Raw genomic sequence first — 12,505 nt, forward strand, 5'->3', positions numbered from 1 at the left:
CAGACGATTATGAATCACGAACGATTGCATTGGGTTCTCCGACGTCTCTGGTTCTTCCACTTCCACATCAATCTGAAGTAGAATGAACTGCGCTGCCTGCTGCCGGCTGCCCGCTGCCTGCTGCCGGTAGACACACACACACACGCACGCACGCACGCACGCACGCACGCACGCACGCACGCACGCACGCACGCACGCACACACACACACACACACACACACACACACACACACACACACACACACACACACACAACACACACACACACACACACACACACACACACACAAACACACAGACACACAGACAGACAGACAGACACACAGACAAACACACACACACACACTCACACACAATTCCCCAACCCCCCAACACACACACACACACTTTTTATTGAGAACCCGCACACACGTACACACACACAAACACTCACTCACACACACACACACACACACACACACACACACACACACACACACACACACACACACACACACACACACACACACACACACACACACACACACACACACACACACACACACACACACACACACACACACACACAGGTATAGAGGACAGCTAACAAAAGTTAGGAAGAGGGCAGGAGGATAAGGAGGAAGAATTAATAATGTTTGTGAGTGGTTGTGTGTGTGTATGTGAGTGGTTGTGTGTGTGTATGTGTATGTATGTGTGTGTGTGTGTGTGTGTGTGTGTGTGTGTGTGTGTGTGTGTGTGTGTGTGTGTGTGTGTGTGTGTGTGTGTGTGTGAGAGTGAGTGTGTGTCTGTAGTGTGTGTGTGTGTGAGTTAGAGAGTGTTTGTGTGTGTCTGTGTCTATTTCTTTATTGAGAGAAATATAGATGGATAAGTATCAACATAAAAACACGTGACAAATAATTGTAATAAGAATGAAGTCTCCATGGAATAAAATATAAATCATGCATACACATACACAGAAACACATGCACACACACACACACACACACACACACACACACACACACACACACACACACACACACACACACACACACACACACACACACACACACACACACACACACACACACACACACACACACATGCATGCACTCACAATAATTCCATGTCTTCTGTGTGAGGCAATCATGAGCTATCGACCGGTCACCTGACGGGTTTTACTAACGAGACGGCTGTCATCGAAGGCCAATTAAGGAAGCGCTGGCCGGTAATAAGGTTGAACCTTTATCGGCTGAACCAACACGGCGGTGGAGTGGGGGTGAGGAGGCGGCTGGTGTGTCAACACAAACGCAGTAAAACACACAAGCATCTGCTGCCGATCAATAACCTCATTATGATCAATAACCCGATTAGGACCCAGAGCCAGAGATCGGCTACTTAAGGGGAGGAGAGGATTCTCCCTCAGAGCACTCCTCCAGTCCGGACTAGATACTGCACCGTGAGTCTCCTTTCTCCTCTCTCCTCCTCTGGTCTCTCTTCCCTTCTCTGGGCTCCTCTCTCTCTCTCTCTCTCTCTCTCTCTCTCTCTCTCTCTCTCTCTCTCTCTCTCTCTCTCTCTCTCTCTCTCTCTCTCTCTCTCTCCTTCTCTGGTCTCCTCTCTCTCTCTTTTCCCCTCATCTGGTCTCCTCTCTCTCTCTCTCTTCTGGTCTAATTTCTCTCTCTCCTTCCCTGGTCTCCCCTCTCTTCTCTCTCTCCTCTCTCTCTCTCTCTCTCTCTCTCTCTCTCTCTCTCTCTCTCTCTCTCTCTCTCTCTCTCTCTCTCTCTCTCTCTCTCTCTCTCGCTCTCTCTCTCTCTCTCCTCATCTGGTTTCCTCTCTCTCTCTCTCTCTCTCTCTCTCTCTCTCTCTCTCTCTCTCTCTCTCTCTCTCTCTCTCTCTCTCTCTCTCTCTCTCTCTCTCTCTCTCTCTCTCTCTCCTCATCTGGTCTCCTCTCTCTCTCCTTCCCTGATCTCCCCTCTCTTCTCTCTCTCCTCTCTCTCTCTCTCTCTCTCTCTCTCTCTCTCTCTCTCTCTCTCTCTCTCTCTCTCTCTCCTCATCTGGTCTCCTCTCTCTCTCTCTCTCTGCTCTGGTCTCCCGTCTCTTCTCTCTGCTATATTCTTGCTGGTTTATCAGGTATGACTCTAGCTGTAGTTGTAACAGCAACAAGCTGAACCTTACTAGGATTCCACTTAGGTTCTGTCATGATTTCCTGTTAAGGTTTTTCCTCGTGGTTCTGAAGCTTGTCTTGTCGGGACCTCAACTCATCATGGTCTGGTTGAGCTGCACGGGCCAGCTGGTCCTGATGTCCACCCTGGTCCTCACCACCTCCTCCCTGTCCAACCCCAGGTAACATTAACCTTAACCTTTAACCTATAACCCCTAACCCTACCATAGGTAAACAGCCTCAACCCTTAACCCCTAACCCTACCCCAGGGGATCAGCCTTAACCTTAACTTCTAACCCTACCACAGGTAACTAGCCTCCCACTTCATAAGGCATGCTAATTGCTCCTAGTGCTGCTAGTGATGGTTAATGCTCCTAGTGCTGCTAGTGATGGTTAATGCTCCTAGTGCTGCTAGTGATGGTTAATGCTCCTAGTGCTGCTAGTGATGGTTAACCACTCCTAGTGCTGCTAGTGATGGTTAACCAATCCTAGGGTTTCTAGTGATGGTTAACCACTCCTAATGCTGCTAGTGTTTGTTAGCTGCAGAGATCTGGTTGTACCTGTACAGGTGTGGTTCTGGTCATGGTGACGGTGACGGTGTCAGTATAAGGTGCTCTGTGTCCCCAGGCCTGATGAAGACAACAACGTCCTTCAGAGTCAGACGGGTGTCCACTCACGGGGGAGCTGCTCACACGCGCCGCTGGGAGAGCAGCTCAGGTAGCTCCCTGTTAGCATGGCCCTGTTAGCATGGCCCTGTTAGCATGGCCCTGTTAGCATGTCTCTGTGTTAGCATGACCCTACTAGCATCTCTCTCGGCCAGTATGCTTTAATTTGCATGACACATTAGTGTGTTTGTGTGTGTGTGTGTGTGTGTGTGTGTGTGTGTGTGTGTGTGTGTGTGTGTGTGTGTGTGTGTGTGTGTGTGTGTGTGTGTCTCAACAAAAAACAATCAAATGTCTTGTTTTGACTTCCTGTTTCCGCAGCCTGTCGGGGGGTTCCCTGGGGTCGGGGGGGTCGCGGGGGTCATTGCGGCCGCGGGAGGAAGAGCGCCGTCAGCTGGGAGACATCGAGTTCTCCAGCCGCTACGCTGAGTACCTGCGAGCCAAGGCCAAGCACATCTCGCTGTGCACGTTCCTGAAGCGCATGCAGACCGTCAGGACCAGGTGTGGACCACTTTCACAACACTTTCACACCAGAGTTAAAGCACTTTTACACCACTTTCACACCAGAGTTAAACCACTTTCACACCACTTTCCAATCAGACTCAAACCACTTTCACACCAGAATTAAAAGACTTCCACATCACTTTCACACCAGAGTCAAACCACTTTCACACCACTTCCCAATCAGACTGAAACCACTTTCACACCAGAGTTAAACGACTTGCACACCACTTTCACACCAGAGTCAAACCACTTTCACACCACTTTCACACCAGAGTGAAACCACTTCCACACCACCAGGGAAACCGCTTTTTCACAACAAAGGTGAAACCAGATTAATCCAAATACACATGACTAAATTACTCTGTCCTCTCCTCTCCTCCCTCTCCTCTCTCTCCTCCTCTCCTCTCTCCTCTACTCTCCCCTCTCCTCTACTCTCCTCTTTCCTCTCTCCTCTTTCTTCTCTTCTCTCCTCTGTCATCTCTCCTAACTACTCCTCTCCTCCTCCCTCCTCTTCTCTTCTCTCCTGTCTCCTCTCTCAGTTCTGTCCAGAGGGAGGAGGAGAAGGTGAATGAGCTGCTGACTCAGTACAGGTGTCCTGGCAGTGTCCCCTCGAACTCCGATCTGTAGGATGACACACACGGGGGCGGGGATAGAAATGGGCGGGGCTGAAATATAACGGGTCATATAGGGGCGTGGTCAGAAAAAGGGACCTCGGATAGGGTGCAACTATACAGACTACAAGGAAGGATAACGTTAGGTATAAACTTTAAGTTATTAGATAAGAGATATGTTAACGGTTTAAGTGAGATGGTTAAGTGTAGGTATTAGTCAGAGATGGTTGAGGTATCAGGTTGGGGTAAGAGTTGGCATAAGGGTTAGAGTTCGGGCAAGGGTTAGGGTAAGGCTAAGGGTTAGGGTTAGGGATTAGGTTATATGTTTGCATCGTTCCATTCTACCAACTGACTGAAGTTGTCTCAGGGTTCAATAATATGATATGATTTCATATTGTCCACAAGTTATGTGGGTATTTCCTTCTCGTTTCTACATGTATTTGTTGTGTACTTCGATATGAATAAAGATTATGATACAACCACTTTTCCTCTGAAGTCTTTTTTTTAATGGTTTCACATCTGATTTTATTAAATATAACTTAAAATATTTAATAATATTCAATACACTCTAAGTGTCTTTTATCGGTTGCTTCTTTCTTCTGGCGGTCACACATGACTGACGGAGTTCTGTCTCCACCCTGTGGTGGTGCATCACTATGAGTCTGGACCTCCACCAAGCGAAGAACAGAGGAGGATCACATCTCATCTGCATTTTAATAATCAAGACGTGACAAAGACGTATTCAACATAATCATTATCAGCAGTAAACAGAGTAAACAGTCTGTAACTATCTTTGTAACGTTATTCGCGGACAATTTTCCCTCAGAGGAGAACCTGTTGGGTTCCTGGAGGAGGTGCAGGCGGGGTCCCACCGCCAGGGGGCGCTGGGGTCCAAGGGATTCGGTGGTGTCAGACACGGTGCCCCCCGGACCGACCACACCAGCCCATACCCCAGACGGGACCAGCCCAGACCCCATACCCCATTCCCTGCGTCCCGCGGCCCCAGAGCGCACGGACAGCGAGACCATTGGTCCCGGGTTGGACTCAAACTCGGTGTCTTCCCATCGGAGAGAGGACCCCGGAGCTCTTCGACCGGGTCTCCAAGACCCTGCGGTGTGACTTCACTAGGGGGGCTCTGGTCGCAGATATCTCGTGGAATCTTAGGAACCGGAGACAGCGGGCAGTTACTGCGAAAGATTATTCTAGAGAGACTAAACCCCCACCTGTCACTCCCGGACCACCGATGGGTCCCGCGTCCCCTCTGACCTCCGGCCCGTTTCTCGCGCGCTAGCCGCCATGCTGTTGCTGGCCGTAAGCCTGCTGTGCCTGCTCGCGGTAGGACCGGTGCAGAACGCGGACGCCCAGGAGAACCCCCTGGTGCGCCCCGTGCGTCATCGCGCACCCCACGAGGAACGGAGCGGAGGCAGCCGGGGATGGCGTGGACCTCACGCGGGCCTCGGGGAAGGGCCGGCTGCCATGGTTACGATTGGGGAGGAGAGACGCGGTGGTGTGAAGCCCTCCGGGACAGTTGTCAAACTACTTGACGATACACCCTATACCGATCGACATTATCTGATCGATCAGATATTAGAACTCCCCACCTGTAGCGACACCAGCGCAGCGCGGTGCCGCGTCCGGAGGCAACGCGTAAAGCGCGATGCGCAAAGTGGAAACAGCGCGTCTGGCTCGGACGAGATTCCGGCCCATCGGAAGCCGCCGCTGCCACTGCCCATGGGCCAGGTTCAGACGCCGGCCACCGAGGCCGGCGACTACGAAGAATTCACCCCGCCGGACTTTGGCGACCTCACGCCGCTCGTCCCCGGGGGCCGCCGGCCGAAGTGGAAGCCGGTGAGGAACCCCTTCTACCCTCTGAGCGCCGAGGCGTGCGGAGCCTACGCGGTGATGCTGGCCGCGGGGGTCATTTTCTCCACGGGGATCCTCTGCAACGTGGCGCTCATGTGCATCGTGTGCCACAACTACCACATGAGGAGCATCTCCAACGCATTGCTGGCCAACCTGGCCTTCTGGGACTTCCTAGTGCTCTTCTTCTGCCTGCCGCTCGTCGTCTTCCACCAGCTCACCAAGACCTGGCTGCTGGGGGAGCTGTCCTGCAAGCTGGTCCCCTACCTGGAGGTAGATCCCTGTCTCCTACTGTCCTCTACTGCAGTGGTTCTCAAACTTTTTTTCTCAAACTTTTTCTCAAAGTACCACCATGACAGATATAAAATATAACAACATACAGTAGCGTAGGCATGCGGCCCTATTCAGTTACGCACATCTCATGCAGGAGGCACATTTATTCTTAAAAATAATATTATTTATTGTTAGCTGTTGTCTGCTTTACAAAGTGGTAGCACTAGAACAGAGACACGGAAACACATACACATACACACACAGCAAGTGAGAACATTATCACATTTTAAATGTATTTCCATTCGTACTAGTATTTTGATAGTAGCCTACTGTTTTTAATCTAACGATTTTTTGCGTACCACTTGATAGCGCATCGCGTACCACCAGTGGTACGCGTATAATAGTTTGAGAACCGTCTCGACCTGTCCTCTAGAGGAGGAGAGGAGGTGGAGGGATGGGGAGGAGAGAGAGGGGGTGGGGTTGGGTGGAAAGAGGTGGAGGAGAGAGGAGGGAGTGGAGGTGGAGAGAGAGCAGGTGGAGAGAGAGGAGGTGGTGGAGAGAGAGGAGGTGGTGGTGGAGGAGAGAGGAGGTGGAGGAGAGAGGAGGTGGTGGAGGAGAGAGGAGGTGGAGGAGAGAGGAGGTGGAGGAGAGGGGAGGTGGAGGAGAGAGGAGGTGGAGGAGAGAGGAGGTGGTGGAGGAGAGAGGAGGTGGAGGAGAGAGGAGGTGGAGGAGAGTGGAGGTGGAGGAGAGAGGAGGTGGAGGAGAGAGGAGGTGGTGGAGGAGAGAGGAGGTGGAGGAGAGAGGAGGTGGAGGAGAGTGGAGGTGGAGGAGAGAGGAGGTGGAGGAGAGAGGAGGTGGAGGAGAGAGGAGGTGGAGGAGAGAGGAGGTGGAGGACAGATATCAGACACACTGCCGTCTGGTCTTAACAAACCTCTTCAGATGTACTCTAACTATTCAGGTAGGACCAGCAAAGACTGGACATGTTTCCTCCTCCTCTCCTCTCCTCTCCTCTCCTCTCCTCTCCTCTCCTCTCCTCTCCTCTCCTCTCCTCTCCTCTCCTCTCCTCTCCTCTCCTCTCCTCTCCTCCCCTCTCCTCTCCTCTCCTCTCCTCTCCTCCTTTCCTCCTCTCTCCTCTGTCCTCTCCTCTTCTCTGCTCTGCTCTCCTCTTCTTTACAGAGACCTCTGCTCTGTTTCAGCTAAATGACATGTTTAGATAGAGAGAGGGGGAGAGAGAGAGGGGGGGGGGAGGGAGAGAGGGGTTTGAGTTATCACCTGTATCCCTATAGCTCTGTGATTGGCTGCTTGGTTTGTACATGTGTTGATGTGTCTGGCATCAAGACTCAAACGGCACCAGGGTCGTGGGTTCAAATCCTTTGTAGCTCAGTATGTAGAGTAGGACACAAACACTTGTTAGGTTCAACATTATAGAAATATGGGTATGCATCTGCATGTATATATAATGTCTGTATAGATAACCTTATATATATGAGAATATAGAAGGGTATGTTTATTTATATACATAAATATATATATTTATCACACAGCTAGCCTACAACTAGACAGGCAAGCCAACATACACTTACTGTCTAGAACATGGAGCCTTAGGCCCAATCCCATTTCTATCCCTTCTCCCTTCCCCCTACCCCTCCCCCTTGTTTTGAAGGGGTAAGGGGAAGGGTTAAGGGGAAGGGGTAAGGGGTAGAAATGGGATTGGGCCTTAGTTTATGGAAACATCCCCTTAGGTTATGTTAACATCACCTTAGGTTATGTTAACATTCCCTTAGGTTATGGAAACATCCCCTTAGATTATGTTAACATCCCCTAAGGTCATGTAAACATTCCCTAAGGTCATGTCAACCCCCTTAAGGTCATGTAAACATCCCCTAAGGTTGTGTAAACACCCCTAAACTCATGTAAACATCCCCTTCGATTATGTTAACATCCCCTAAGGTCCTGTTAACATCCCTAATGAAATGTAAACACCCCTAAGGTCACGTAAACATTCCCTTAGATTATGTTAACATCCCCTAAGGACCTGTAAACATCCCGTAGGTCATATAAACATCCCCTGAATTCATGTAAACATCCCTGAGGTCAATCTCAACATCCCTACGGTCATGTGCCCACGGTCTCCTTGTAGGTGGCGTCGCTAGGGGTCACGACCTTCACGCTGTGCGCCCTGTGTATCGACCGGCTGCGCAGCGCGGCCAGCGTGCAGACGTCCTACCAGCCCGTGGAGAACGCCGCCTCCACCGCCGCCAAGCTGGCCGTCATCTGGGTGGGGGCGCTGCTGCTGGCGCTGCCCGAGCTGCTGCTCCGCCAGCTGCTGACGGAGGAGGGGGCGGGGCTGGGGCCGGGGGCGGAGCGCTGCGTGGTGCGCGTCTCCACCCGGCTCCCCGACACGCTGTACGTCCTGGGCCTGACCTACGACGGTGCACGGCTCTGGTGGTGCTTCGGCTGCTACTTCTGCCTGCCCACGCTGTTCACCATCGGCTGCTCGCTGGCCTCCGCCCGCCGCATCCGCCGCGCCCAGGCCGCCGTCGCCCGCGGCAACCACCCCAACCACCGCAACAAGCAGCAGCTGCGGGCGGAGAGCCAGATGAACTGCGCGGTGGTGGCGCTCGCCATCCTGTACGGCTTCTGCTCTGTGCCCGAGAACATCTGCAACGTGCTGAGCGTGTACCTGGCGCCGGGCGTGCCCCCGTCCGCCATGGACGCGTTGCACCTGGTCAGCCAGCTGCTGCTGTTCCTCAAGTCGGCCGCCACCCCCGTGCTGGTGTTCTCGCTGTGCCGGCCGTTCCGCCGGGCGTTCGGCGACTGCTGCTGCTGCTGCTGGGACCAGTGCTCCGACGCCGGCTCCGACCCCGCCCCCCCCGGCGACGACCCCGCCCCCGGCCCCGCTCCCGGCGATGACCATGCCCGCCACCGCGTCGACACCCCCGCCACTCAGCTGGAGCTCCTGCCGCTGCGCCCCCCCCCCCACCGCCAGCCCGCAACCGCCAAGCGCTACACGGCCGCGGACATGCACTGCTGAGGTCACCGGGTCAGAGGTCAAAGGTCAGACTTAGGGTCGTGGGGCGGTGCGGGGAGATGATGCCGCATTGTCAGGAGGCTGAGACCGCCGCCCCTGAGGGCGCGGGCCCCTCGGGGGTCCTGATGCCCAGCCCCCCCTGAGCACGCGTCCGTACGTCCTGCGTCCGTTCGGCCGTGCGTACGAGCGTCCCGTTCAGTCGTACGTTAGTTGGTGTTGGTTTGTACCTTCGTTCTTCGCTCTTAGATGAACAAACACTTGATAGCATAGATTTCACTTACGATCCCAGAGTTTATCAGTAATGTGGTATTCACTCACCAGTGTTAAGACTCAGAATTTGCACATTTATTTTGGTACGATTTTATTTCAGATGATGTTTCTATTGAACTTGTTAACGTCTGCACATGCGTGATTGATGATGTAGCGTGTGTCTCTCTGTGAGTCTGTTGATGTGTTTGATATTTAAAGAGAGATACGAGAAGTTATTTTAGTGAGTTACTGTCACTTTAATAAATAAAAAAATGGATGAGTTTCCAGTGTACGTTAAAGATTTTGATCAAAGGTTAAAGGTCACGTGATGAGCGGTCACTGGCTCATAGGGGGTTCAGGACGAGTGACCAGGGGCACTTAGTTTTGTGTTTATCATATAAAGTATTATAATATGTATTAAATTAAATATTGTATCTTTATATTATATTGTTATGTTTATTACATTGTTACATGTTTTATGTTATTATATGCATTATATGTGCATTATATTATCTATTCTATTCATGATATTATATTATTATATATAATGAAAGGTGAAAAAAAAAAATTCCGCCACTTTTGGATTCCGTTTGTTTTAGATCGTCAAACGAAGCTGTTATCTGATAGGATAAACTACACTGTGATATGATTGGAAGTCGTTCATGAGGTTCGTTCGAGGTGGAGAAGGGTTTGGTCAACGGTGGTTTGGTTTGGTCAACAATGTTGGGACAAACCCTGGTTTGGTCAACGGCAGGTTGGGCTCAGCGGCGTCTCTCTCACAGGGTTGTGTTCTGTGGCCTGATTGGTCGATGAGTATATGGAATTAACTTCTCCCAACTAAATATAGTGACGACTACATGCTGTCACACACATCCACCCAACAACACACCGTCTGTTTTTATGTAATTATTCGGGATTCCAGAATGGAGTGGTAGTTCTTTGTTCTACCAGCTCATTAATTCATAACTGTTGACCATAGCACCTCATGAATATCCATATCTCATTATCATAATCTCTCCAGATGTCTTCAACAGAACTATCTCTGTTTTAGCAGATCAACATCGGTCTGTTTCCCCCCCCTCCTCCCCACTCTTAATCTATGGCTGTGCCAACCTTTTCCAGCTAACTAGTTAGCCTTTTATCCAGTTAGCAATCCTGCTATCCAGTGAGGTGCTAACCAGTTAGCCTGATATCCAGTTACCATATTACCCAGTTCACCTGCTATGCAGGCAGCCTGTTGACCAAATAATCCGCTATCCAGTTGACCTGCTATCCAGCTCTGTATAATGATGCTAGTCTGCTAACTCTAGCTCTGTATGATAATGCTAGCCTGCTAGCTGTAGCCCTGTATAATAATGCTAGCCTGCCAGATGTAGCTTTGTATAATAATGCTAGCCTGCTGTTTGTAGCTCTGTTTAATAATGCTAGCCTGCTAGCTGTAGCTCTGTATAATAATGCTAGCCTGCTTGCTCCAGCTCTGTATAATAATGCTAGCCTGCTAGCTGTAGCTCTGTATAATAATGCTGTCAGGGGGATAAGGGCTGTATTGTCTCCACTCAGCCCTTTGTTTAAATCGTCAAGCGTTTCTAGGTCATCGCCTGGGATCCAACCCCCCCACTAAACCCTGGACCCCCCCCCCCCCCCATTACCCTGTTGTTGTCTCCTTTAACCCCCCCCCCCCATTACCCTGTTGTTGTCTCCTTTAAGGACCCCCCCCTCCCCTTGGCTGATCTACAGACAGTCTGGTTGATATCAGAGGACTGAATGAAAGAGTTCCTACAACATGGAATGTGACCATGGCTAAAGCAAGGCACCAACATGGCCGGGATGAGGGGTTCCATTCCCCCTATGAGAGCAAGGCAATTACACAGCCACAGTGAGGGGTTATATTCCCACTGTGAGAATAATTCTCCCTCTCCCCCCTCTCCCTCACCCCCCTCTCCCTCCATCACTCCCTCCCTCCCTCCCTCCCTCCCCCCTGATGTTTCCAGGCTGACAGCCTAACCAGATCCTCAACAGACAGCGCATTGTTCTGCCGGAGAGGAGGAAAGGAGTGAGAGAGAGGGGGAGGAGGATGGGGGAGAGAAAGAAAACCTATTTTCACACCAGCTCTCTCCTCCGTTCTCACACTGGCTCTTTTGTTTCTACCGTCATGGCCTCCATCTTTAAAGCATTTCTATGAACTTACAACCAAGTTGAATAAACAGTTCAAATGTACAGCAAAGAACGTTCTGGAAGACTTTATCTAGAAGGGACCAGTATCCATATCTTCTTCAGAACAACACCAACAAGCTGTGGTGCGTTGTGGTGTGTTGCTGATGTGTGGTGCGTTGTGGTGTATTGTTGTATGTTGTGGTGCGTTGCGGTGCGTTGGTGTGTTGTTGTGGTTCTGTGGTTTGTTGCGGTGCGTTGTGGTGCATTGTGGTGTATTGTGGTGTGTTGTGGTGTATTGTTGTATGTTGTGGTGCATTGGTGTGTTGTTGTGCTTCTGTGGTGTGTTGCGGTGCGTTGCGGTGTGTTGTGGTTCTGTGGTGTGTTGTGGTGCTACCCAACTCAACAGCTCTCCGCCGTTTAATTCCCTCATTGAAGCGCTGATTGTTCTGCTCTGGAACATCCATTCATGTTCAGCTGAAGGGTCCTACGACCTGGAATGTGCCCCAGTATAGCTGCTGGGGCAAGGCATGAGCGCTGCCAGGGTGAGGGGTTCCATTCCCAGTGCTGGGGCAAGGCATGAGCGCTGCCAGGGTGAGGGGTTCCATTCCCAGTGCTGGGGCAAGGCATGAGCGCTGCCAGGGCGAGGGGTTCCATTCCCAGTGCTGGGGCAAGGCATGAGCGCTGCCAGGGCGAGGGGTTCCATTCCCATCAGGTAAGAGCTGCTGTACTGATTGAGACCGGGTACATCCGCTGCCCTACATGTTTTAATCACCCTGAAACAACAATTAACTAACGAGGTGGCCCTAACGAGTTGGTCCTAATGAGGTGGCCCTAACGAGGTGGCCCTAACGAGTTGGTCCTAACGAGGTGGCCCTAAGATGGAGGCCCTTATGAAGTGGCCACAGGTGGCCCTTATGAAGTGGCCTAAACAAGGAGGTAATGTAGTGAGCAATTATCTATATTATATTAATAAAAGAAGACTGTATTGTGTCGTTGTGCGTGTTTATATGGTTGTGTTCT

The 12,505-nt window shown here is 51.2% G+C and overlaps 1 protein-coding gene across 1 annotated transcript; it reads left to right on the forward strand.

Annotated features, from left to right (window-relative positions):
• Positions 1-4,888: 4,888 nt before the first annotated feature.
• Positions 4,889-9,085, forward strand: LOC130389114 (prosaposin receptor GPR37-like). Its single transcript, XM_056598783.1, has 2 exons — positions 4,889-6,051; positions 8,192-9,085. The coding sequence occupies exons 1-2, from the start codon at positions 5,215-5,217 to the stop codon at positions 9,083-9,085; spliced, it is 1,731 nt and encodes a 576-aa protein (XP_056454758.1). The 5' UTR covers positions 4,889-5,214.
• The last annotated feature ends 3,420 nt before the right edge of the window (positions 9,086-12,505 follow it).

The sequence above is a fragment of the Gadus chalcogrammus genome, chromosome 9 (genome assembly GCF_026213295.1).
Source record: "Gadus chalcogrammus isolate NIFS_2021 chromosome 9, NIFS_Gcha_1.0, whole genome shotgun sequence".
In the NCBI taxonomy this organism is placed as follows: Eukaryota; Metazoa; Chordata; class Actinopteri; order Gadiformes; family Gadidae; genus Gadus; species Gadus chalcogrammus.

Excerpts from the sequence above, each read along its gene's own strand:
- LOC130389114 (XM_056598783.1), top strand. The coding sequence starts at position 5,215 with ATGCTGTTGCTGGCCGTAAGCCTGCTGTGCCTGCTCGCGGTAGGACCG. Across the intron at positions 6,052-8,191 it reads AGCTGGTCCCCTACCTGGAG|GTGGCGTCGCTAGGGGTCAC; the intron begins GTAGATCCCTGT and ends GTCTCCTTGTAG.